The sequence below is a fragment of the Fundulus heteroclitus genome, chromosome 14 (assembly GCF_011125445.2).
Source record: "Fundulus heteroclitus isolate FHET01 chromosome 14, MU-UCD_Fhet_4.1, whole genome shotgun sequence".
In the NCBI taxonomy this organism is placed as follows: Eukaryota; Metazoa; Chordata; class Actinopteri; order Cyprinodontiformes; family Fundulidae; genus Fundulus; species Fundulus heteroclitus.
This window is the reverse complement of record NC_046374.1, coordinates 34,028,312-34,055,678: the sequence shown is the minus strand read 5'-3', so window position 1 is coordinate 34,055,678 and position 27,367 is coordinate 34,028,312. Positions and strand designations below refer to the sequence as shown.

At 40.3% G+C, this 27,367-nt stretch overlaps 1 protein-coding gene across 4 annotated transcripts in view; it reads right to left on the bottom strand.

The window, feature by feature from the left end:
- otud4 (OTU deubiquitinase 4) overlaps window positions 1-27,367 on the bottom strand; it is a 45,429-nt gene that overhangs the window by 8,143 nt on the left and 9,919 nt on the right. For 3 of the 4 annotated variants that reach the window (XM_036146733.1, XM_036146730.1, XM_036146731.1), the window contains 10 exons: window positions 24,318-24,480; window positions 24,095-24,146; window positions 9,705-9,807; window positions 8,181-8,245; window positions 7,998-8,095; window positions 7,823-7,917; window positions 6,033-6,216; window positions 2,768-2,900; window positions 964-1,038; window positions 309-834 (listed from right to left, as the gene is read on the bottom strand). In XM_036146733.1, coding sequence (XP_036002626.1) covers window positions 309-834; window positions 964-1,038; window positions 2,768-2,900; window positions 6,033-6,216; window positions 7,823-7,917; window positions 7,998-8,095; window positions 8,181-8,245; window positions 9,705-9,807; window positions 24,095-24,146; window positions 24,318-24,480 — 1,494 coding nt within the window. The remainder of the gene's footprint in view (window positions 1-308; window positions 835-963; window positions 1,039-2,767; window positions 2,901-6,032; window positions 6,217-7,822; window positions 7,918-7,997; window positions 8,096-8,180; window positions 8,246-9,704; window positions 9,808-24,094; window positions 24,147-24,317; window positions 24,481-27,367) is intronic. The other variant, XM_036146732.1, reaches the window with a different exon arrangement.

Here is a 27,367-nt window from a genome sequence, read left to right as displayed (position 1 = left end):
AACAGGTTAAATTCATCTTCAGCCTCCGTCTGTCATGGTTATCAGCCACTCCTGCATTAGTTTGGTGTGGAGTGCTGCACATATTAAACACCCAGCAGACAGAACCACGTGTCACACTGTAAAAAGGGAACATTTTAAGTAAAAACTTTCTTGAAATGACTGTATTTGTCCTCGATTTGAGCAGGTTAATAAGACAATCTGCCAATGGAACGAGTATTTTGACCCCTAAAATAAGATAATTGGATATAATTAGTGCATTTTTTGCAGTGCAGGCCCACGTTTGTGCGCTCGCACGGCTCTAAACTTACTTGTCTGGGCCGGCGGAGCTTGTTGGACCTGAACAGGAGGCGGGACCGTCGAGGAAGACGTGGGACTGGGAGAGCGGGGCAGGGAGGCGAGGGGGGAGAAGGGCCGCTTGAAGCCCTGGGCAGCCGTCGGGCTCGGAGCGATGGGAGCGATGAAGGTCGGAGGAGAGGCGGCGGGCGAGGAAGACGAAGGCGGAGCCGAGGAAGCGGCGGGGAGGACCAGGGTGATGAAGGAGAAGAGGCTGGCGGAGGACGGGGCGGGCGGCTTGATGCCCGGCGGAGGGGAGAGGGGCACGGTGGCAGCGGAGGCGTAGGACTCGCCGTCCGGTCCGGGCTCCTCGGCGGCACGGGCCGGCGGCAGAACGGAGGCGGAGCCTGGAGCGGCGGCCATGTTTACATTCGGATGGCTCCGGCCGGCCGGGTCGGAGCTAGCAGCGGGTTTGACGGCAGGAGGAGCGCTGGGCGGAGGTGCAGGAGGTGGGGAGGAGGACGTAGGTCTGTCGCCTGCCACGTCCTCCACCGGACTCTTCTGTGGAGAATCAGATTGAATTTAATGAAACTAACAGGTTCAAACACCAAAAAGTGGCCATATTTAGATGAATTAAGTCTATGTTTGGTCCATCGTGGCCTAAATGATCAGTTTCTGCTCTGAACTCACAGCCTTGGTTCTCTGGGGCCGCCTCTTCTCTGCGCTCTTCTTCCTGCCGGCGTCAGCCTGAGCCGCAGCCTGACTCTGAGGGGAGAAACGCTCTCATGCCTTAAACTGGATAAACTGGAGGAGGAAACGTCTGCTTTCCACAGGAGAAACGAACCGATCAAAGAGTCACAGACTCCTTTGGCTCACTCATCAAATAACTCTCCTCCTAATGGAGATCCTGAGCCAGGACGATGCTTAACAACTGTGCCGTACATTTAAAGCCGGGCGTACACGAGGGTAACGAGGTGCGATTAGCTTCTCACCATCACCTCCTGATCAGGAATCAGGTGGTGGGATGAAAATTAAACATGTCTGACATTCAGTCGGCCTTCCTGAGCGATCGTGAGCGCCTCCTGCTGTTGAAGCAGAGCTATGAGCCGATTTCCCCCGACCTCGCGCACTGAGCATGTGCAAACAAGTAGATTCTTCTTATTATTATTAAACGAAAACAGTGGAGAGAAGCATGACGGCGGTACATGTCACATGGAGTCAAACTACGGAGGAGCAACTCATAGAATTGCAAAGGCAGCGCGTTTTGTTCTAGTGAGCCTCATATTTAACCACTGATCTCTATTATACACTGGAGTGCTAATTGCCCGCTGTTAGAACGAGTCGCTTTGAAGCCACCAGCAGCCATATTGGTACTCCCTATTTCCCCCCAGTAACTAGGGAATATGTGCGCTACAGCATCGACTAACAAGGATTTTCTCATGTTCAGGGGGGCTTAAGACTTTTAAAATGTCAAATGTCATATAGTTTTATGTTATGTTCTAAAAATATCAAGTACTGAGAAAGTTATGTGCTGAAATATTTTGCATTTTATTTATTTATTTATTAAGCGGGTCATAAAATTAATATATATATATATATATATATATATATATATATATATGTATATATATATATATATATATATATATATATATATATATTTAATATGAATAACATGTAAAATATTTCAGCACCTAATTTCCTAGTAGTTAATAGTTTTAATACATCCACTGACTGTAGAATTACCTGTGTTAAAACGTTTTCACTCAGCCAGAAAACTGCTTGTTGTTGCAACCAAATCCTATGGGATTCTGTGAGAGTAGGGAGTAGCAAGATGGCGGCCAGTGACTTCAGGTTTTCGGATAAATCAGCACTCCAGTGTATTATATAGCTCAGTGCAAGGAGCCCTTCTCTTCTTTGCCGAGTTGAAGCCGTCTCAATGCGCTTTATCGCCCTCTACTGGGTAGCCAAGTTTTGAAAGCCTCAGTTAACATTTGCTTTTAAAACTAAATGTAGAAGTTTTGTATAAACTCAAAGACAGGTAAAGACAGTTTGCTCTCGCCTTAACCAATAATCGCTAAATGATTTCCTCTGATTCTACTCCTGCGTGGACTTAACAATCTGAAAAACTTTACTCGATCAGTGCCACTCAGTTTTTAATGCACTCCAGTGTATAATATAGCTCAGCGTATTTAACAGTGAGCATCGACACTTCCGCCTTTTTCTTCTTCTACTGTCTACGTTCCGGATAGACGAGTCTGAGTAGCGCCGTCTCCCTACGAGGCTGACTTTGGGTTTTTACAGTGACAGCAGTCAGGTCATCAGAGCGTCAGTCAGAACAGAGACGGAGAGCTGTGAGCGATTCAAAGCTGCATCTGAGGACGACGGCTGAAAACATCGGACGGTGTACGCCCAGCCTAAAGTGCAGGGTGTTAAAAAGCAAATAAAACATCATCTTCATCACGATCTCTAAGAGGAAGCACGGTGAACTCACGCCGAGGGCAGGGAAGCTCTCCTCGTCCCGGAGCTGGATCTCCACCAGCGCCACGTTCATCTCCTCCTCCTGCTTGGCCAAGCGCTCCTTCTCCGTTAGACCAAAGTACGGCTCTGTGGCGCCCAGCGACTTCCTGCACAGAGAAACCCTGAAGAGTTCAGGTCCAGGAAGCCTTTACACATTTCATGCCAGAACTACATTTTAATCATTTCACAGGGCGCTGTGACAGCTGCCCACTGCTCCCTAAGGGATGGTTATGGTTAAATGCAACGACCAAGATTTCTTCCTTTTCTATGATTGGTTGATGTTATTGATGTTATCCTGCGTTGTCTAAAAATATATAAACATGGCTGCGGTCTCAGTGTTATATATGTGTTATATATGTTTTAAGTATTCAGATAGAAAGATATAGATCAGGGGAGTAAAACTCATTTTGGTTGAGGGGCCGCATTCAGCTTAATCTGATCTCAAGAGGGCCACACGAGTAAACTCATTGCAAGATAAATAGAACTAATAAAAGTGGACTTGTTGATTTTTATGTTAAATTAATTTCACTTTTACACAATATATTATGAATAACCTCAGCGTTTTTAAGAAAAGTATGTGCAATTTCAACAATACTTTTACTCAGTTAAACATTTACTTGTACATTATGCATAAGAGCTGAGTGATTATACAATGTTGAAAAACATTTATTCACATTTTTTGGAACTTAAAAACACTGTCCTACATGACAAAATACATCAAACAGATAAAAATTAAGAAATGATTTAAATTTTTCCACACCTGAAGCTTAATCTGCTAATTAAAACACAGCGCCCCTCGTGGACAAAATAGGAACTGCAGATTTTCAATTAAACAAAGTACATGTTTTTTCAATAATTGTTTTATCATTCTCTTCCTTTTATCTCCTCCTTTTTTCACCTTTTCTTTTTTCTTCTTGTTCTTCCTTTCCTCTCCTACTTTCCCATTGTAGTGTCCATATCATTTGAGATATTCCCCGCATGAATCATAATAAAACTATTCACATTCATAAATCAAGCAGAGCACTATGGTAAAAGCCGTACTGTTCCACCTGTGAAAGTCAAATCTGATGAGCTCTTTTTGGCATTAAGACAACAATTCTTATTGCCACATTGCCAGACAGGACACTGGGGGAAAAAAAAAAACATTTTTTTTTTTAAAATAATGATAATGCATTTAGCCACAGGGCCGGACTAAATTGTTCGGCGGGCCGGATCTGGCCCGCGGGCCGTATGTTTGACACCCCTGATATAGATGGAGCTTATATATACACACTTGTAAAAAAATATATAGAGAATAATTGAGATTGGCAGCCAGATGAACCTTTTAAGATTCATCTGGATGCAACACAAATTAGCAACAGACTTTTTGGGGGAGTATTAAATAGATAAAATTACTAATACGAGAAAAACGTCATAGGAGAATAAAGTAAAAAAAAGTGGTAATATTATGAGAAAAAAATTCATATTGTGATAATTAAGGGGGAACATTTCCAGAATAGTCACTATCTTAGTCCTGGAGTAACAGGACCAGGTTAGATTCTTATAATTAACTGCAGCTCCACGCAGAAATGGACCAAAGAAGAAGGCATTACTTTGGTAGTTTTGTAAATTACACTTTCTTTGAGTTTTAGGTTGATTTTAGGCAGGAATATGGCTGTAAAGCTGAAATATCTGCCTGGTCTTTAACGATGTGGCTCAGTGGTGTGAAGCCCGTTATGTCTTTTCTCGCTGAGAGGAGGACGAAGCTCCTCAGTCCTGGAGGAGGCGAGGCCTCCGGGGGGTTAGACTGTTTTAAATCTACCGCTACATTTCAGTCAGGTGATTTCTGACGGTTATTATTGGGATTATTTCAGAGTTCATTCATCACTGAGATTAACGGTTCAGATTAAAGTGACGGCATCGTTTTATTTAGTCACTAGAGCGCCGGAGTTTATCTGGAAATGAATAATTTGCTTGTTTTTAATATTGATGCAGTGAATATCGCCTAATTAAAGAGAACAAGCCTGACTGTAAACATGCTAATATGCTAATTTTTTACACTAGAGTTTAAAATCTTTATAAACATTAAGCAACGTTAAAAGCTTGAATGTTAAAACATTTTTATGGTAAAAAAAAATAAAAAATCTACTTTGATAGAAATATTAAAAAAATAAACTAAGCTCTATAAATGATCCTCCATAAAATATTTTAAATTTAACTAACTAATAAATAAAAGACAATGAGAGGCAATAAAGAGCCGTTCAAAGGTGTGCAGACAAGAATAGCTGAGTCAACATATCTTTACAAGCAACTGAAGGGATAATGGAGGCCATACAAAAAAAAAAAAAAAATAATCAATGGATTAGTAGACAATAAAAATAATCGTCAGTTGCAGCTCTAACAGCTTATTTGATGTATTTTATTTAGTTTTTAGACATCAAACCCCTGGGTGGAGACAGAAAACGTCCACTGGGTAAAAGGGACCATAACAGGATCCAAGTTCTCCATCTGACCTGTTGGGGGCAGCAAAATGCTGCTGACGCTCAGCAAAAACCACCAAACTGCAGAAGAAGAGCCAATAATTGACCCTTAAGTTGAGCTGCTTTCTAATCAGTGTCACATGACATGAACCAGCCAATGGGAGGCCAGCGGCTCCAGGCATTATTTAATGTTGATTTATTAAATAGCTGCCACTAGATGGCGCCACGTCTGTTTATAATTGTTGATCGAACCAGAGAGGGGATTATCTTACGGCTCTAAAAGGACCATAAAACATTATCGAGATGGAAGCTTGGTGTATATAATCTTATTTTATCATTATCAGCATATAAATAATAATATAATAAGCATATTACGAGGCCATATACCTTTAAAAACAGTCACTCAGGGTCCCTGGACCACAGATTGCTTCTGCATGAACGTAGGGAACCTCGAGACCTATTTTATATTGTATATATAATTGTCTGCAGTATCATCTACGACCTGTAGAATACACTGCAGAAGCCGGTTTCAGGTACACGTCAGAAATAAAGAGGAAAACGAGTCCAACAGTCTAATGAAAACTTTAAAAGACCTTTTAAAAACGACGATAAACTGACTGGCTAGTGCTGAGTTATTTAGTTCAAACCTTTGTTCTTTACCACAGTTATTATAAATAAGGAGCGGTTCTATAATGGCTAAAGAACAGTTTAAGCTGAACGAGGAGAAAACTGAACATTCAGGCATGTGAAGGGAAAGCTGGGTGAAGTAAAGACGCTGACCTGCTGGACTTGGGCCCTCCCTGCTCCTCTACGGTGGCCTGGGGGGGCCATGAGTGCTGCTTCTGCACGCGCCCACTGGAGCCCACCGTGGCTGCCTGGGAAACAGAGGAGGAGGAGGAGGAGGAGGCTGCTGCTGCCGGGATGGACTTCCCTCTTCCTCGGCCTCTTCCCCGGGCCTCCCAGTCTGAAAGAGTCAGAGAACCTGGTTAGTGGCAGAAGAGAAAGAGAGAGCAGACGGAGACACGCAGAGAGCTTAGTAGGAAAGACGCTTTCTACTTCAGCTACGGCGACGACGGAGGAAGAACGGCGGACTAAACCGGAGCTTGTCGTCGTTTGTCAGCAGCAGGAAGTTACACAGGTTCCTCTAAAACGAGCTCGGATGTCGCTAAATATCTACGTCACGCTGAGCGTAAACATCCTGATGTTACTTTGATTTGAGCAGAAATATGGGGAAGTATTGCTGCTTTTACTTGAGTACCACAGTCAGTAAAGAGGCTCTTGTGTTTCCTGTGATTTTTTTTTCTTTCAGGTTTTCTGGCTGAAGGCGACACGTTGGCCGACGTTAAGCTTCCAGCAGACGATCGCCGCTGAGGTGAGCGGCCGCTGGAAGCTTAACGTCCGGCATCACGCTCAGAAGAAGTGCGACAATTCTGCACGTGTGAATCACACTGCAAAGACGGAACTAAAAATAAGTCAAATTTTCTTGAAATTAGTGCATTTGTCCTTGATTTGAGCAGGTAAATAATATCTGCCAATGGAATAAGTATTTTTACCCCTAAAATAAGATAATTAGACATCCTGCACTTGAAACAAGATGCTAGAGATGACTTGTTCCTATTTTAAGTGCAAAAATCTCATTGCATTGGAAAATCATCTTATTCACGTGCTCAAATCAAGGACAAATGCACTCAGTTGAAGAACATTTGACTCAATTTTAGTTTTGTTTTTGCAGTGCAGCATCTTTGAATAATTCCCTATGGATGTCAAGAGATTTATAACTTTGACTTAGTCCAGAAATGTACCAGAAGTCCTCCAATCAGAGAGTATATATATATATATATATATATATATATATATATATATATATATATATATATATATAATTCATGTTTTATCTCAGGGGTGGGGGGGATACATTCCTCTCCCCTCTGATCGGAATAAGTAATATTATGTTTTTTTTTTTTCAAAATTTATATTAATATACGTCTTGTGTCCTTCACATTTGTAAATTTAATTTTTTTTGTTTGTTTTTAAAGAGAATTATTACGTTTTCTGCTCAAAGCGGTTAAAGTAAACTAATACCCACTCCCGAGTCCCGACAGTAGATGGCGCAAGTTTAAAAACAATAGTCTAACCTACTGGATCTAGCTAGCTACCTGAAAGAGCACCTGCTAGCTAACCATTATTAATAAAACTTTTATTCATTAATAAAACTTTTGAAATTACCCCCACCCCTCTGGTTTTTATTTTTTGCAAATCACACACTGTATATCTATCTAGATATCTATCTATATCTATATCTCTATATCTATATATCTATATATCTATATCTATCTATATCTATATATCTATATCTATATCTATATATCTATATCTATATCTATATATCTATATCTATCTATATCTATATCTATATATATATAGATATATATATATATAAATGATACATTTTCCCTCTGGTTGTTTCCTACAGGATGTAAAGAACCCTTCTGTCCTCCGTATGAACGGCGGCGTACGCGTTCTGCCCCCTGTGAGGCGTTTAACCCGCCTGCTCCCAGCAGCAGCTTCACCTCCGTGTCCGTTGCTCAGCCTCTTGTCGCGGTTGGTGACGGTGGTCCAGCTGTTCTCCTCGCTGATTGGCCGGAGGCTCCACAGGGGTACCTGCCTGCACAGCAACACAGCCGGTTAGCGGCGCTAGCTAGCCTGAACGCGCGGTGACCTCCGGTCCTCAGCGCCGCCACCTACTTCTCCCCCAGCTCCTCCACGTAAACCGTCACGCGGCCGTTCTCGGCCGCCGCCTCTCTGATGGTGGCCTTGTAGGTGCGGCCCTTCTCCAGGCGGACCTGAGGGCGGCACATAGAGAAACAAAATGGAAACTCTGGTCTGCGTTTTTAAAAGACGAGCAAACAGAGGACGCACGGCACCGACCTGGCAGCGATCCCCCGCAGAGAACTGCATCCCTGCGGCGATGGAGTAGTCCATCTTCTGTTGGGCTGGAGGCAAACAGACACACAGACACATATAAATCCATGTTTTCTCATTGTCCCTGTCCTTTATTCATCAGCTTTATGTTAACAGTCAGATTAAAGCTGAAAACAGGCTGAAACCTGAAGCTCTAGTTCAGCTGAATCCCAGAGGAGCGCTTCAACGCTCAGACGGAGCAGAAGGTTGAATTATTAGTCTGAAACAGCAAGTTCCCTCTGGGATTATTAAAAAAAAAATGGGATTATTGGGATTTATTAAAGTATTTCTGATTCTGATAAACAGCCACAACTCCCTGATCAGATCGAGACGTGTTCGGATTCAAAGCAAAGAAAATAATCTGAAATCACAGTTTTCTTCACCAAGATTTGTTCATAGGAGAAACTTTTGACACTGGCAGAGTTGTTGAATTTCCTTTAGGGCTGAACGATTTTGGAAAATAATCGAACTGCAATTTCTTATTTTAATATTGTGATTTAATGCAATTTTTTTCCAGTTTAATTTATCATGTCTTTTTAAACATATACAAACAACAAATCAGTCTGTTTCATCGCTGTGCAGATCAGGAGCTAAAAGAGCCGCTGCGTCTCAACTCGGAGCAGAAATGATTGCGTTCTGACTACAATATATTTCAACCAAAATTGTGATTTTATTTTGACATTTCTCTGCATTAAACCACAAGCAACAAAAATGGCCTCTAGATAAAGATGTTTGTAAACAAGGACTATTTAAAACAAGAACTTTTAATGGTTTAATTAATCAGAATATTATTCAAGAGAACAGCTTTTAATTGATTTGGACATCAATCCTTGTTGAACATAAAGTGCAACTAACAAACAAGTCTATAAATTAAACTTATTGACCAGAACTTGATGCTATGGTAAGATTCCTGAAAGTTTCTGGTAAAACAGTATTAATATATAAACTCTAAAACAAGTAATTAAATTAGATTATCTCACTGCTGCAACTGTCTTCCCTTCCATGTGGAGGCAAACCCACTTTAAACATGTTACCCCAAAAAATTACAGACCTCTGCGATTAGGAAATTGCGTTTTTTTTAAATTGTGATTATATTGCAAATGCGATTAATTGTGCAGCCCTAATTTCTATAAAACAGCCGCAGAATTGTGGTTGTTCTTCATGGGGTAAATAAAGGCAGAGGTTCTGTTCTGTCCCTTTGATTTAGAAACACTGAGCAGCAGCAAATCGTCTGATCTAGACCAGAAACGGCAGCAAACGGACAGCAGAGGGCAGCACCGCGCCGTCACACTTCACTTCCTGTTACATCACCAGCTCTCAGGTCTGATTCTCTGCGGCTGCTGCAGCTCTTCTCAGCTGATTTAGGGATGTGTTTTAGTGGCTCTCTGGGTCTAAAGTGGCTTAATGTGGAACGTTTTGAGGTTCCAGTGCAGCTCTGACCGTGAACCTGACCGTGAACCTGACTGAAGCGTCAGAGTGTCGGTGCGTCACCTCTCTTGTTCTTGTGCCAGATGTCGTAGTCGACGTTGCGGAGCAGCGTGGGGTTCAGGGAGCGCCTCACCCTCTCAGGCAGCGCGCGGCCTCGGCCCCGGCCCTGAAACACAGCCGTGGTTAGACCAGACCCACTGAGCTATATAATACACTGGAGTGCTGATTTAGCCTAAAAACTGAAGTCACTGGCCGCCATCTTGCTACTCCCTACTCTCACAGAATCCCACAGGATTTGGTTGCAACAACAAGCAGTTTTCTGGCTGTGTGAAAACGTTTCACAGGTAATTCTACAGTCAGTGGATGTACTAACACTATCAAGTACTAGGAAATTAGGTGCTGAAATATTTTACATGTTATTCATATTAAATATATATATATGTATATATGTATATATATGCAGGGCAGTCAAACATTTTTACAGTAGCAGGCCACACACTATCAGGTAGGAGGGTGCACTTATGCCGGTGCCCGAGTCCCGGAGGGGAGAATTTTGAAAAATAAAGTCTCCCTGATGTATTTTGGAAGCTTTTAAGACAGGTGATTATTTAAAGAATAGAGTCAGAGTGCATGTTTTAAATGGAATAAAAGGCAAAAAAAGAAGTGAATGATCAATTCTTCAAAAACATTTCTTTTTTATCATTATTCTTAAAACATTATTTTTTCACATGATGTTATCATCATGTTTTAACAAGGTAAGGTAATCTCCATTTGCATAAAATTAGTTTAATTTGAATTACTAGCGCCACAAAAAAACTAATCAGATTAGGTGAGGTTTATTCATCTTATCAAGTGAGAATGCTATACAGCATTCTCACTTATTGTTTTCCTGTTTTTCTTTATCAAGTGAGAATGCTATACAGCATTCTCACTTATTGTTTTCCTGTTTTTCTTTATTTTTATTATCAAGTGAGAATGCTATACAGCATTCTCACTTATTAAGTTCCTTCAGGTCTTGATTATTATTCCGTACGTTTTTCGGCATCTAACTACTCCTGCATACTTCAACCGATTTAAACAATTTTCGTATCAAAACGTTCAGCTCGTTCACGACATTACTGCTATGTCTTTTTGTAATTATAACTTTTATAATATTTAAAATATTTAACTTTTTGTGCGTTTTTTGCTCTCATTGAAAATGAATGGAAAATCCTTCAAATTCTTCAAATATTTCAACTTTTTGTCATCTTACTGCTTCAGCCTACTTTCAGCTAGAAACGCCATTCAACTTTTAAAACGTAGTGATATCTTTTGGCTATTATGGTATGTTTCAGCTTTTTCATATCTTTTACCATTTTCATATAGTACCTCCTTAAAATAATTTTGGCTTTTCAAGAAATTCAGCAAATAACATGCGTTGCTATGGTTGTCAAGGAGCCTCTGTTAGAGTGCGCACTCTAGAAATTCAACAAATTCTTCTTCTCCGAACAACTTCTTTTCACTCGCTCAATTTTCAACCTATCCACATAAATTATACATCAAAACGTAGGAATTTTTGTCTGGATTCGGAAAATGTAACCATCATTGGTGTGGGATTTATAGATTTTTCGCAAATCACCTCAGAGCGACACTAACCCGAAACCTTCCCCATTCATTTCCTATGGAGCGGTTTTCAAAAATGACACCTGGAAAACCAAAACATCACATGTATTTACATCGTCACTACTCCTAAACCGTTTCATGTACAGGCACGAGACTTTCACACATTCATGTCCAGACCCTTCTGGCACTCACAAAAGAGAAATTTTGTCGATAAATGTTACGGTTTTGCCGCAGGAACAATTTGTTCGGGAGTAGCGTTTTGGGAAAATGCTAAAACAGGATCAGACTTCAATCTCCCCAAATGAGGCACTTTTCTACATCGTCACTACTCCTAAACCGTTTTATGTACAGGCATGAGACTTTCACACATGAATGTCCCGACCCTTCTGGCACTCATAAAAAAGGAATTTTGTGGATAACTATTACGGTTTTTCCGCAAGAACAATTTGTTCGGGAGTAGCGAATGTGCAAAATCCTTAAAACGCTTTGGAGCTTCATTCTTCCACATCATCCACTTTTTACATCGTCGCTGTGCCTACACCGATTTTTGTACAAACCTAAAAATGAACTCCATAGTCCTCAAAAGCCTGCTGATACTCAGAGTGAAAGAATTATTTTGATATCTCTTATACTTTTTCAGCTACAGCGATTTGTTCGGGACCGTTTGTAGAGGATTTCTCAAATTTCATAAAAATCCTCTTTATATCATAATTTTTTACGCCAAAATTAAAATATTTCTAGCAAAAACCGATAGTTTTTCTTGTTCTCCTATCCGTTACGAACTAAACGCTGAAAAAATTATGTCTCTACCATTTACAGAACAGGAGATATGGAGCGTTGTTTGAGGCAAAGTTCTCCATTCTATTTCAATGAGGCAGAGTCTGACAAAGTCTCTGCACTTCGGGAGACTGGCCGCTGCAGCTGTGTCAGTGAGTTTCCATGACGACGGAACTCTGAGGGCCAGAGGGACATGCTCCATTCGGATAGAATAGCAACTTTCAACATCCACTGCAGTGGCTGTGATTAATGTAGGAGCATGAAATTCGCACAGTCACTTCCTCTTAACATTTTAAAATTTTCAAGTGACTTTCAGCGATATGTCACTTTTCTGTCCCATTTTGGATGTCACATGCTTTCCTATTGGGCCTTTGCTTCCAACAGGACCTGGCATGATGCCCAGACACGACCCAATTGGCCAATACAGCACCCCCCACATGTGGGAAATAGCGCTACTGACCATTTTGGTCAATTGTTGAGTTCTTGGCCCAGATTTGGTGAGGCTGAGTTGCTAAAGGAGGCCAATCTGACCCATGAACTTTGGTCACGTTTGGTGACATTAAGTATTGGCACCCCTTTTTGAGGCACTTCCCAGTACAGGATTTGGACCAAACTGACAGAGTACAATCACCCGGTGATACTGAACACAACCATGCTAGCGGCTAACGGTTAGGATGTTGCTAACCAGAAGTAGCTTTAGAAAGGTCCTACCAACTTCTGCTTAGCCGGGGTTGTTCTGCCTTTACAGACAAATAGAGGGCTACAGCTGTGAGGGAGTCTCCATGACAACCCTTTTAGCCAGAGGCTTCTAGGAGGTCCATTGACTTAACATGGCACCTTTCGAAGGGCACTGTGGGTGCCGTGAAGACCGTAGGAAGCTGAAATTCGCAGTGTTACTCCCCGTTAGTATTTTTGACGGTACCACGAGGCAGGCGCCTTGCTAAATTTCTTCAGAATTTTTTTAGTTGTTCTTAATCTTCAAATTCTTCAATTTTTTTTTAATTTTTCAAATTTTTCAAATTCCTTCAAATTTGTTCAAATTCTCTAAATTTCTTCTAAATTTTTAAATTCTTCAAGTTTGTCAAATTCTTCAAATTTTTCAAATTCCTTCAAACTTTTTCAAATTCTCCAAATTTCTTCAAATGTTTCAAATTCTTAAAAAATTTCAAATTCTTCAAATTTCTTCAAATTTTTCAAACTTCAAAACCCTTCAAATTCTTCTATTTCTTTCAATTCTTCAAAGTTTTTCAAATTCTTCAAATCTGATTTCAATGTTTTCTGCATCTTCTGCTCAATCATTCTGCAGATTAGCATTCTCACTGCTGTTTCGCAGGAACAGCCTTTTCTAGTCAAGTGAGAATGCTATACAGCATTCTCACTTATTGTTTTCCTGTTTTTCTTTATTTTTATTATCAAGTGAGAATGCTATACAGCATTCTCACTTATTGTTTTCCTGTTTTTCTTTACTTTTTATTATTATTATTCCGTACGTTTTTCGACGCCTAACTCGTTCCGCATTTTTCAACCGATTTCAACCATTCTGGTATCAAAACGTTCAGCTCCTTCAGGACATTACTGCTATGACTTTTGGTAATTATAACTTTTATAATATTTAAAATATTCAACTTTTTGTAACTTTTTTGGTCTCATTCAAATGAATGGAGAATCCTTCAAATTCTTCAAATATTTCAGCTTTTTGACAGCTTACTGCTTCAGCCTACTTTCAGCTAGAAACGCCATTCAACTTTTAAAATGTAGTGATATCTTTCAGCTATTATGGTATAGTTCAGCTTTTTCATATCTTTTACCATTTTCATATAGTACCTCCTTAAAATAATTTTGGCTTTTCAAGAAATTCAGCAAATAACATGCGTTGCTATGGTCGTCAAGGAGCCTCGTTTAGAGTGCGCACTCTAGAAATTCAACAAATTCTTCTTCTCCGAACAACTTCTTCTCACTCGCTCAATTTTCAACCTATCCACATAAATTATACATCAAAACGTAGGAATTTTTGTCTGGATTCGGAAAATGTAACCATCATTGGTGTGGGATTTATAGATTTTTCGCAAATCACCTCAGAGCGACACTAACCCGAAACCTTCCCCATTCATTTCCTATGGAGCGGTTTTCAAAAATGACACCTGGAAATCCAAAACATCACATGTATTTACATCGTCACTACTCCTAAACCGTTTCATGTACAGGCACGAGACTTTCACACATTCATGTCCAGACCCTTCTGGCGCTCACAAAAGAGAAATTTTGTCGATAAATGTTACGGTTTTGCCGCAGGAACAATTTGTTCGGGAGTAGCGTTTTGGGAAAATGCTAAAACAGGATCAGACTTCAATCTCCCCAAATAAGGCACTTTTCTACATCGTCACTACTCCTAAACCGTTTTATGTACAGGCATGAGACTTTCACACATGAATGTCCCGACCCTTCTGGCACTCATAAAAAAGGAATTTTGTGGATAACTGTTACGGTTTTTCCGCAGGAACAATTTGTTCGGGAGTAGCGAATGTGCAAAATCCTTAAAACGCTTTGGAGCTTCATTCTTCCACATCATCCACTTTTTACATCGTCGCTGTGCCTACACCGATTTTTGTACAAACCTAAAAATGAACTCCATAGTCCTCAAAAGCCTGCTGATACCCAGAGTGAAAGAATTATTTTGATATCTCTTATACTTTTTCAGCTACAGCGATTTGTTCGGGACCGTTTGTAGAGGATTTCTCAAATTTCATAAAAATCCTCTTTATATCATAATTTTTTACGCCTAAATTAAAATATTTCTAGCAAAAACCGATAGTTTTTCTTGTTCTCCTATCCGTTACGAACTAAACGCTGAAAAAATTATGTCTCTACCATTTACAGAACAGGAGATATGGAGCGTTGTTTGAGGCAAAGTTCTCCATTCTATTTCAATGAGGCAGAGTCTGACAAAGTCTCTGCACTTCGGGAGACTGGCCGCTGCAGCTGTGTCAGTGAGTTTCCATGACGACGGAACTCTGAGGGCCAGAGGGAGAATCTCCATTGAGATACAATGGCAACTTTCGACGCCCGCTGCAGCGGCTATGATTAATGTAGCAATCTGAAATTCGCACAGTCACTTCCTCTTGACATTTTAAAATTTTCAAGTGACTTTCAGCGATATGTTACTTTTCTTTCCCATTTTGGATTTCACATGCTTTTCTATTGGGCCTTTGCTTCCAACAGGACCTGGCATGATGCCCAGACACGACCCAATTGGCCAATTCAGCACCAGCCACATGTGGGAAATGGCGCTACTGACCATTTTGGTCAAATGTTGAGTTCTGGGCCCAGATGTGGTGAGGCTGAGTTTCTAAAGGAGGCCAATCTGTCCCATGAACTTTGGTCACGTTTGGTGACATTAAGTATTGGCACCCCTTTTTGAGGCACTTCCCAGTACAGGATTTGGACCAAACTGACAGAGTACAATCACCTGGTGATACTGAACACAACCATGCTAGCGGCTAACGGTTAGCATGTTGCTAACCAGAAGTAGCTTTAGAAAGGTCCTACCAACTTCTGCTTAGCCGGGGTTGTTCTGCCTTTACAGACAAATAGAGGGCTACAGCTGTGAGGGAGTCTCTATGACAACCCTTTTAGCCAGAGGCTTCTAGGAGGTCCATTGACTTAACATGGCACCTTTCGAAGGCTACTGCGGGTGCTGTGAAGACCGTAGGAAGCTGAAATTCGCAGTGTTACTTCCCGTTAGTATTTTTGACGGTACAACAAGGCAGGCGCCTTGCTAAATTTCTTCAGAATTTTTTTAGTTGTTCTTAATCTTCAAATTCTTCAATTTTTTTAAATTTTCAAATTTTTCAAATTCCTTCAATTTTTTTAAATTTTCAAATTTTTCAAATTCCTTCAAATTTGTTGAAATTCTCCAAATTTCTTCAAAATTTTCAAATTCTTCAAATTTGTCAAATTCTTCAAATTTTTCAAATTCCTTCAAATTTTTTGAACATTTTCAAATATTTCAAATTTCTTCAAATTCTTCAAACTTTTCAAATTCTTCAAATTTCTTCAAATTTTTCAAACTCTTCAAATTCCTTCAAATTTTTCTATTTCTTTCAATTCTTCAAACTTTTTAAAATTCTTCAAATCCCTTCAAATTTTTACATTTTTTTTCAAATTCTTCAAATCTGATTTCAGCGTTTTCTGCATCTTCTGCTCAATCATTCTGCAGATTAGCATTCTCACTGCTGTTTCGCAGGAACAGCCTTTTCTAGTTATTATTATTATTATTATTCCGTACGTTTTTCGACTTCCTACTAGTTCTGCATTTTTCAACCGATTTCAACCATTCTGGTATCAAAACGTTCAGCTCCTTCAGGACATTACTGCTAAGACTTTTGGTAATTATAACTTTTATAATATTTAAAATATTCAACTTTTTGTAACTTTTTTGCTCTCATTCAACTGAATGGAGAATCCTTCAAATTCTTCTAATATTTCAGCTTTTTGTCATCTTACTGCTTCAGCCTACTTTCAGCTAGAAACGCCATTCAACTTTTAAAATGTAGTGATATCTTTCAGCTATTATGGTATAGTTCAGCTTTTTCATATATTTTACCATTTTCATATAGTACCTCCTTAAAATAATTTTGGCTTTTCAAGAAATTCAGCAAATAACATGCGTTGCTATGGTTGTCAAGGAGCCTCTGTTAGAGTGCGCACTCTAGAAATTCAACAAATTCTTCTTCTCCGAACAACTTCTTCTCACTCGCTCAATTTTCAACCTATCCACATAAATTATACATCAAAACGTAGGAATTTTTGTCTGGATTCGGAAAATGTAACCATCATTGGTGTGGTATTTATAGATTTTTCGCAAATCACCTCAGAGCGACACTAACCCGAAACCTTCCCCATTCATTTCCTATGGAGCGGTTTTCAAAAATGACACCTGGAAATCCAAAACATCACATGTATTTACATCGTCACTACTCCTAAACCGTTTCATGTACAGGCACGACACTATCAGACATTCATGTCCAGACCCTTCTGGCGCTCACAAAAGAGAAATTTTGTCGATAAATGTTACGGTTTTGCCGCAGGAACAATTTGTTCGGGAGTAGCGTTTTGGGAAAATGCTAAAACAGGATCAGACTTCAATCTCCCCAAATGAGGCACTTTTCTACATCGTCACTACTCCTAAACCGTTTTATTTACAGGCATGAGACTTTCACACATGAATGTCCCGACCCTTCTGGCACTCATAAAAAAGGAATTTTGTGGATAACTGTTACGGTTTTTACGCAGGAACAATTTGTTCGGGAGTAGCGAATGTGCAAAATCCTTAAAACGCTTTGGAGCTTCATTCTTCCACATCATCCACTTTTTACATCGTCGCTGTGCCTACACCGATTTTTGTACAAACCTAAAAATGAACTCCATAGTCCTCAAAAGCCTGCTGATACTCAGAGTGAAAGAATTATTTTGATATCTCTTATACTTTTTCAGCTACAGCGATTTGTTCGGGACCGTTTGTAGAGGATTTCTCAAATTTCATTAAAATCCTCTTTATATCATAATTTTTTACGCCTAAATTAAAATATTTCTAGCAAAAACCGATAGTTTTTCTTGTTCTCCTATCCGTTAGGAACTAAACGCTGAAAAAATTATGTCTCTACCATTTACGGAACAAGAGATATGGAGCGTTGTTTGAGGCAAAGTATTCCATTCTATTTCAATGAGGCAGAGTCTGACAAAGTCTCTGCACTTCTGTGGACTAGCCCGCTGCAGCTGTGTCAGTGAGTTTCCATGACGACGGAACTCTGAGGGCCAGAGGGAGAATCTCCATTGAGATACAATGGCAACTTTCGACGCCCGCTGCAGCGGCTATGATTAATGTAGCAATCTGAAATTCGCACAGTCACTTCCTCTTGACATTTTAAAATTTTCAAGTGACTTTCAGCGATATGTCACTTTGCTGTCCCATTTTGGATGTCACATGCTTTCCTATTGGGCCTTTGCTTCCAACAGGACCTGGCATGATGCCCAGACATGACCCAATTGGCCAATACAGCATCACCCACATGTGGGAAATGGAGCTACTGACCATTTTGGTCAAATGTTGAGTTCTGGGCCCAGATGTGGTGAGGCTGAGTTTCTAAAGGAGGCCAATCTGACCCATGAACTTTGGTCACGTTTGGTGACATTAAGTATTGGCACCCCTTTTTGAGGCACTTCCCAGTACAGGATTTGGACCAAACTGACAGAGTACAATCACCTGGTGATACTGAACACAACCATGCTAGCGGCTAACGGTTAGCATGTTGCTAACCAGAAGTAGCTTTAGAAAGGTCCTACCAACTTCTGCTTAGCCGGGGTTGTTCTGCCTTTACAGACAAATAGAGGGCTACAGCTGTGAGGGAGTCTCTATGACAACCCTTTTAGCCAGAGGCTTCTAGGAGGTCCATTGACTTAACATGGCACCTTTCGAAGGCTACTGCGGGTGCTGTGAAGACCGTAGGAAGCTGAAATTCGCAGTGTTACTTCCCGTTAGTATTTTTGACGGTACAACAAGGCAGGCGCCTTGCTAAATTTCTTCAGAATTTTTTTAGTTGTTCTTAATCTTCAAATTCTTCAATTTTTTTAAATTTTCAAATTTTTCAAATTCCTTCAATTTTTTTAAATTTTCAAATTTTTCAAATTCCTTCAAATTTGTTGAAATTCTCCAAATTTCTTCAAAATTTTCAAATTCTTCAAATTTGTCAAATTCTTCAAATTTTTCAAATTCCTTCAAATTTTTTGAACATTTTCAAATATTTCAAATTTCTTCAAATTCTTCAAACTTTTCAAATTCTTCAAATTTCTTCAAATTTTTCAAACTCTTCAAATTCCTTCAAATTTTTCTATTTCTTTCAATTCTTCAAACTTTTTAAAATTCTTCAAATCCCTTCAAATTTTTACATTTTTTTTCAAATTCTTCAAATCTGATTTCAGCGTTTTCTGCATCTTCTGCTCAATCATTCTGCAGATTAGCATTCTCACTGCTGTTTCGCAGGAACAGCCTTTTCTAGTTATTATTATTATTATTATTCCGTACGTTTTTCGACTTCCTACTAGTTCTGCATTTTTCAACCGATTTCAACCATTCTGGTATCAAAACGTTCAGCTCCTTCAGGACATTACTGCTAAGACTTTTGGTAATTATAACTTTTATAATATTTAAAATATTCAACTTTTTGTAACTTTTTTGCTCTCATTCAACTGAATGGAGAATCCTTCAAATTCTTCTAATATTTCAGCTTTTTGTCATCTTACTGCTTCAGCCTACTTTCAGCTAGAAACGCCATTCAACTTTTAAAATGTAGTGATATCTTTCAGCTATTATGGTATAGTTCAGCTTTTTCATATATTTTACCATTTTCATATAGTACCTCCTTAAAATAATTTTGGCTTTTCAAGAAATTCAGCAAATAACATGCGTTGCTATGGTTGTCAAGGAGCCTCTGTTAGAGTGCGCACTCTAGAAATTCAACAAATTCTTCTTCTCCGAACAACTTCTTCTCACTCGCTCAATTTTCAACCTATCCACATAAATTATACATCAAAACGTAGGAATTTTTGTCTGGATTCGGAAAATGTAACCATCATTGGTGTGGTATTTATAGATTTTTCGCAAATCACCTCAGAGCGACACTAACCCGAAACCTTCCCCATTCATTTCCTATGGAGCGGTTTTCAAAAATGACACCTGGAAATCCAAAACATCACATGTATTTACATCGTCACTACTCCTAAACCGTTTCATGTACAGGCACGACACTATCAGACATTCATGTCCAGACCCTTCTGGCGCTCACAAAAGAGAAATTTTGTCGATAAATGTTACGGTTTTGCCGCAGGAACAATTTGTTCGGGAGTAGCGTTTTGGGAAAATGCTAAAACAGGATCAGACTTCAATCTCCCCAAATGAGGCACTTTTCTACATCGTCACTACTCCTAAACCGTTTTATTTACAGGCATGAGACTTTCACACATGAATGTCCCGACCCTTCTGGCACTCATAAAAAAGGAATTTTGTGGATAACTGTTACGGTTTTTACGCAGGAACAATTTGTTCGGGAGTAGCGAATGTGCAAAATCCTTAAAACGCTTTGGAGCTTCATTCTTCCACATCATCCACTTTTTACATCGTCGCTGTGCCTACACCGATTTTTGTACAAACCTAAAAATGAACTCCATAGTCCTCAAAAGCCTGCTGATACTCAGAGTGAAAGAATTATTTTGATATCTCTTATACTTTTTCAGCTACAGCGATTTGTTCGGGACCGTTTGTAGAGGATTTCTCAAATTTCATTAAAATCCTCTTTATATCATAATTTTTTACGCCTAAATTAAAATATTTCTAGCAAAAACCGATAGTTTTTCTTGTTCTCCTATCCGTTAGGAACTAAACGCTGAAAAAATTATGTCTCTACCATTTACGGAACAAGAGATATGGAGCGTTGTTTGAGGCAAAGTATTCCATTCTATTTCAATGAGGCAGAGTCTGACAAAGTCTCTGCACTTCTGTGGACTAGCCCGCTGCAGCTGTGTCAGTGAGTTTCCATGACGACGGAACTCTGAGGGCCAGAGGGAGAATCTCCATTGAGATACAATGGCAACTTTCGACGCCCGCTGCAGCGGCTATGATTAATGTAGCAATCTGAAATTCGCACAGTCACTTCCTCTTGACATTTTAAAATTTTCAAGTGACTTTCAGCGATATGTCACTTTGCTGTCCCATTTTGGATGTCACATGCTTTCCTATTGGGCCTTTGCTTCCAACAGGACCTGGCATGATGCCCAGACATGACCCAATTGGCCAATACAGCATCACCCACATGTGGGAAATGGAGCTACTGACCATTTTGGTCAAATGTTGAGTTCTGGGCCCAGATGTGGTGAGGCTGAGTTTCTAAAGGAGGCCAATCTGACCCATGAACTTTGGTCACGTTTGGTGACATTAAGTATTGGCACCCCTTTTTGAGGCATTTCCCAGTACAGGATTTGGACCAAACTGACAGAGTACAATCACCCGGTGATACTGAACACAGCCATGCTAGCGGCTAACGGTTAGCATGTTGCTAACCAGAAGTAGCTTTAGAAAGGTCCTACCAACTTCTGCTTTGCCGGGGTTGTTCTGCCTTTACAGACAAATAGAGGGCTACAGCTGTGAGGGAGTCTCCATGACAACCCTTTTAGCCAGAGGCTTCTAGGAGGTCCATTGACTTAACATGGCACCTTTCGAAGGCTACTGCGGGTGCTGTGAAGACCGTAGGAAGCTGAAATTCGCAGTGTTACTCCCTGTTAGTATTTTTGACGGTACCACAAGGCAGGCGCCTTGCTAAATTTCTTCAGAATTTTTTTAGTTGTTTTTAATGGTGCAAGGAGCGCAAATCTTGGGCTGTGGACAATTTGAAACATGTATTGTTCTCTGATGAGTCCACCTTTACCGTTTTCCCCACATCCGGGAGAGTTACGGTGTGGAGAAGCCCCCAAGAAGCGTACCACCCAGACTGTTGCATGCCCAGAGTGAAGCATGGTGGTGGATCAGTGATGGTTTGGGCTGCCATATCATGGCATTCCCTTGGCCCCATACTTGTGCTAGATGGGCGCGTCACTGCCAAGGACTACCGAACCATTCTGGAGGACCATGTGCATCCAATGGTTCAAACATTGTATCCTGAAGGAGGTGCCGTGTATCAGGATGACAATGCACCAATACACACAGCAAGACTGGTGAAAGATTGGTTTGATGAACATGAAAGTGAAGTTGAACATCTCCCATGGCCTGCACAGTCACCAGATCTAAATATTATTGAGCCACTTTGGGGTGTTTTGGAGGAGCGAGTCAGGAAACATTTTCCTTCACCAGCATCACGTCGTGACCTGGCCACTATCCTGCAAGAAGAATGGCTTAAAATCCCTCTGACCACTGTGCAGGACTTGTTTATGTCATTCCCAAGACGAATTGACGCTGTATTGGCCGCAAAAGGAGGCCCTACACCATACTACTGGGCCCAGATGTGGTGAGGCTGAGTTTCTAAAGGAGGCCAATCTGACCCATGAACTTTGGTCACGTTTGGTGACATTAAGTATTGGCACCCCTTTTTGAGGCACTTCCCAGTACAGGATTTGGACCAAACTGACAGAGTACAATCACCCGGTGATACTGAACACAACCATGCTAGCGGCTAACGGTTAGCATGTTGCTAACCAGATAGCTTTAGAAAGGTCCTACCAACTTCTGCTTAGCCGGGGTTGCTCTGCCTTTACAGACAAATAGAGGGCTACAGCTGTGAGGGAGTCTCCATGACAACCCTTTTAGCCAGAGGCTTCTAGGAGGTCCATTGACTTAACATGGTACCTTTCGAAGGCTACTGCGGGTGCTGTGAAGACCGTAGGAAGCTGAAATTCGCAGTGTTACTCCCTGTTAGTATTTTTGACGGTACCACGAGGCAGGCGCCTTGCTACATTTCTTCAGAATTTTTTTAGTTGTTTTTAATCTTCAAATTCTTCAATTTTTTTAATTTTTCAAATTCCTTCAAATTTGTTCAAATTCTCCACATTTCTTCAAAATTTTTAAATTCTTCAAGTTTGTCAAATTCTTCAAATTTTTCAAATTCCTTCAAATTTTTTGAAAATTTTCAAATATTTCAAATTTCTTCAAACTTTTTCAAATTCTCCAAATTTCTTCAAATGTTTCAAACTTCAAAATCCTTCAAATTCTTCTATTTCTTTCAATTCTTCAAACTTTTTCAAATTCTTCAAATCTGATTTCAATGTTTTCTGCATCTTCTGCTCAATCATTCTGCAGATTAGCATTCTCACTGCTGTTTCGCAGGAACAGCCTTTTCTAGTTATTATTATTATTCACAGTTCTGTTCTAAAAACGATCGTAACATTTCTTCACGAACAAAGTCGAATTTTTATGATAAAAATACAAGGTTGGAATTTGAAATTGAATTTACATGTTGAATTTATTTCAGTCATATCGCTCTTTCGAAATCTCTTATCTCAGTTTAATTTCATTTGCACTCATCACACACACATGATATCGTATCATCGACGAGGATTCTAGAGACGAACACAGAATGCATCCCCTGAAAAACTTTGATAATTTGCTGCTGTAATATATTATATGTAATATTATAGATTTTTCAGAATAAAAAGCTAACAGATGTGCATAATCAAAAAATATCAGAAATACAATTATAGAGCATTCAGTATTGTAAGAAAGCCCACACTGTTTCTGGATAAATACATTATTGTATGAGTTAAGTTCTATTCCGTTTTATGCCTCTTTCCTTGTAAGTTTGAAATGTCCCATGCTCCTGAATGCACCATAGCTTTCTGACGCTCGTGAATGCATCACACTGGTCTATGAACGCGGTGCTGTGTGCTGTGAATGTTTGATCTTCGCTTAAAAAGCTTTGCAGTAGCAAAACTCACGTCGGCTCTCACGGTTTTATTGCACTTTTCGGCATAACACCGGTCTGTGTTTTGATCGGAAAAGTAGCATCTCGGTTGGAACAAGGAACCCAATCACTCGTTAATGTTGCTCTCAGTGGAGACAGATGCTAAGGTGATTCTTGGGATGTATAATCGGGGAAAAGTAGGCGGCGGCAGGAGCTGCTATAGACGGCGATTTGCCGCCGTTGATCGGCTACTTTTGACTGCCCTGCATATGTATACATATATGTAAATATATGTTTTTGTATATTGTTATTTATATATTTATAAATGTTATATGTGTATATTTAAATGAATAAAATGCAAAATATTTCAGCACATGACTTGATAGTATTAGAACATAACATAAAACTATATGGCAGTTGACATTTTAAAAGTCTTAAGCTCCCCTGAACATGAGAAAATCCTCGTTATTCGATGCTGTAGCGCACATATTCCCTAGTTACCGGGGGGAAATAGGGAGTACCAATATGGCGGCTGGTGGCTTCAAAGCCACTCGTTCTAACAGTCGTTTATAATAAAGCTCAGTGATGCCCCCCCCCCCCTCCACAGGACTCTGACGCCCGCTCAGATCTTACCCTGTAGCTGCTGCTGGGTCTGGGGGAAGACGACACGCCTCCGTTTTCCACCCTGCACCGCGAGGAGAGAGAGAGAAACGAGACCTGTTCAGTTTTACTGCATCCTAACCCAGCAGAGACGGTTCTGGATCGTTTAATCTGAGTTTAATCTGAGTTTAATCTGAATTTAATCTGGGTTTAATCTGAGTTTAATCTGGGTTTAATCCGGGTTTAATCTGCCCACCACAGCGGCTCCTCGTTCTCCAGGTCGGACTCGTCGCTGCTGGCGCAGAACGCCATGCAGTCGTCGCTCAGCAGGTCCATGGGCCGACCGACCCTCTGGCACGGACCCAGCGAGTGGCGGTCCACCTTGAAGACGCCTTCGTACAGCAGCTCGTAGAGGACGGCTGCAGGAGACAAGGACACGACTGAGGACCCGGGAGGACAGGAGGGAGACGGCTTAGAGACACGCAGGAGAGAGAGAGGCACAGAGACCAGGACAGACTGGACTGCTCTGAAGATCTCTGAGCTTTAAACACAACGAGGAAACAGCAATTATGAACTGGAGGAAGGGAAGGAAGGAGGGAAGGAAGGAAGGAAGGAAGAAAGGAAGGAGGGAAGGAAGGACGAAGAGCTTAAGAAGGGAGGTAAAGAGGAAGGTGGGTAAGAAAGGACATAAGGAAAGAAAGGTAAAAACATAAAGGGAGGAAGGCAGCAAAGATGGATTGGAGGAAACAAGGACATAAAGGAAGGAGACAAGGAAAGAAAGGAAGCAGAGAAGGATTGGAGGAAACAAGGAAAGGACAGAAGGAAGAAAATGAAGGAGACAAGAAAGAAAGGAAGCAAAGAAGGTTTGGAGGAAACAAGGAAAGGACAGAAGGAAGGAAATGAAGGAGACAAGGAAAGAAAGGAAGCAAAGAAGGATTGGAGGTAACAAGGAAAGGACAAAAATAAAGAAGTTAAGGAGACAAGGAAAGAAAGACAGGAAGCAAAGATGGATTGGAGGAAACAAGGACATAAAGGAAGGAGACAAGAAAAGAAAGGAAGCAGAGAAGGATTGGAGGAAACAAGGAAAGGACAGAAGGAAGGAAATGAAGGAGACAAGGGAAAAAAAGAAACAGAGAAGGATTGGAGGAAATAAGGAAAGGACAGAAATAAGGAAGTGAAGGAGACAAGGAAAGAAAGGCAGGAAGCAAAGATGGATTGGAGGAAACAAGGAAAGGACAGAAGGAAGGAAATGAAGGAGACAAGGAAAGAAAGGAAGCAAAGAAGGATTGGAGGTAACAAGGAAATGACATAAAGGAAGGAGGCAAGGAAAGAAAGGAAGCAGAGAAGGATTGGAGGAAACAAGGAAAGGACAGAAGGAAGGAAATGGAGACAAGGAAAGAAAGGAAGCAAAGAAGGATTGGAGGTAACAAGGAAATGACATAAAGGAAGGAGGCAAGGGAAAAAAGGAAGCAGAGAAGGATTGGAGGAAAAAAGGAAAGGACAGAAATAAGGAAGTGAAGGAGACAAGGAAAGAAAGGCAGGAAGCAAAGATGGACTGGAGTAAACAAGGAAAGGACAGAAATAAGGAAGTGAAGGAGACAAGGAAAGAAAGGCAGGAAGCAAAGATGGATTGGCGGAAACAAGGAAAGGACATAAAGGAAGGATGCAAGGGAAAAAGGAAGCAAAAAGAATTGGAGGAAATAAGGGATGGATATAAGAAAGGGAACGAAGGAGGCGCAGGAGGAAAGAAAGGGAGGACATGACAAAGGACAGGAGTTAGGAAACAGTCAAGGAAAAAAAGGAAGAATTAGGAAGGATGCGAGGAAAGAAAGAAAAGCCCAAAATGAACAACACAAGGAAGAGCAGAAAAAAGGAAACAAGGAAAGGAAGAAAATAAAAGACAATGAAAGAAAGGAAGCAAGGAAGTGAGAAACAGTAGAGAAGCAAGGAAGGAAAGACGAGAAAGAGGAAGGAGTTAGGAAGGACACAAACAATAAACAGAAAAAGGACACGAGGAAACGGAAAGGGGGAGAAAAAAGGTAAAGAAAGAAGGAGAAGAGAAAAGGAAGAAGGCAAGCATTGAAGGGAAGTAGGACTCAAAGAAGAATACCAGGTAGACACAAGGAAGGAAGGAAGGAAGGAAGGAAGGAAGGAAGGAAGGAAGGAAGGAAGGAAGGAAGGAAGGAAGGAAGGAAGGAAGGAAGGAAGGAAGGAAACAAGGTAGGACAGAACTGAAAGACAATAATGGACCAAAGAAAACTCAACAGGGAGCAAAGAAAGGAGGAAAGGAGAGAGGGAAGGACACGAGGTGGCAGGAAGGAATAAAGTACACAGGAAAGGAAAGGACCCAGGGACAGAAGAGAGGACACTAGGAAGAAAGTAAGGACATTTAGACGATGGGACAAGATGTCAAAGCTGTTTCCAGATGAACGAGCTGAACATCGGCGTCACTCTTTGAAACGTTTGGGGCTTAAAAATAAAATCTCCCGCTTTTGTTTTACCAAATCTGATTAATCCAAGTTTTCCCTTCTGTTTGTTTCACAAAAATAAATTAAATGAATAATAAAAAAAAAAAAAAAAATGCTTTTCTGTCAATCATTCATTCTGTGAGTCGACCAAAAATCAAAGAGCAGCTAAAAACCAGCCATGAACCAGGCTGGAAAAACAAGATGGCCGCCCTGCCGCTAATGTAAATAAAACTAAATGTTGCTGCTGCTGGTTTTACACACAGCTTCACTTCACTGGTGTAAAAGTAAAAGAGTAAATTAAAGTTGGATTACGGGAGAAAAAAAAAATACTTTGACAATATATTTTCCTAAACATATATTGTTAAAGAATTGTAAATTCAAATTAATCGATTAAACCGATTTAGCCCGACTAGAAAGACTTTCAGTCAGCAGACAAATGTTTAAACTGCTTTCCTTTAGATTTAAAACCTAAAAGAAAAAAAAAAAGTTTAAAAAGATGTTTTTATTTTTCTGAAGAATTTCCTGGTGATTAGCTGAACCCCCTTTAATCAGGCCAACTCTGACCCTAATCAGATTTATTATACCAGCGTCAAAATGAGGAATTTCACCTCATTTTATCAGGAACAATTAGAACAAATCGCTGGATGATAATTTAATAATAATATATATCGATTAATACATGTATATCTATGATAAAGTTCAATAGAATAACAGTTTTCCTTCCTTATGCATTCTAGTCATCTAGGTTAATATTACAGTCGTTAATCCTCCCAGCCAATCACAACGCAGACCCAGGTAAGCTCCTCCCCCTTCAAAGAGCTCTTTTTTTTCTTTAAAC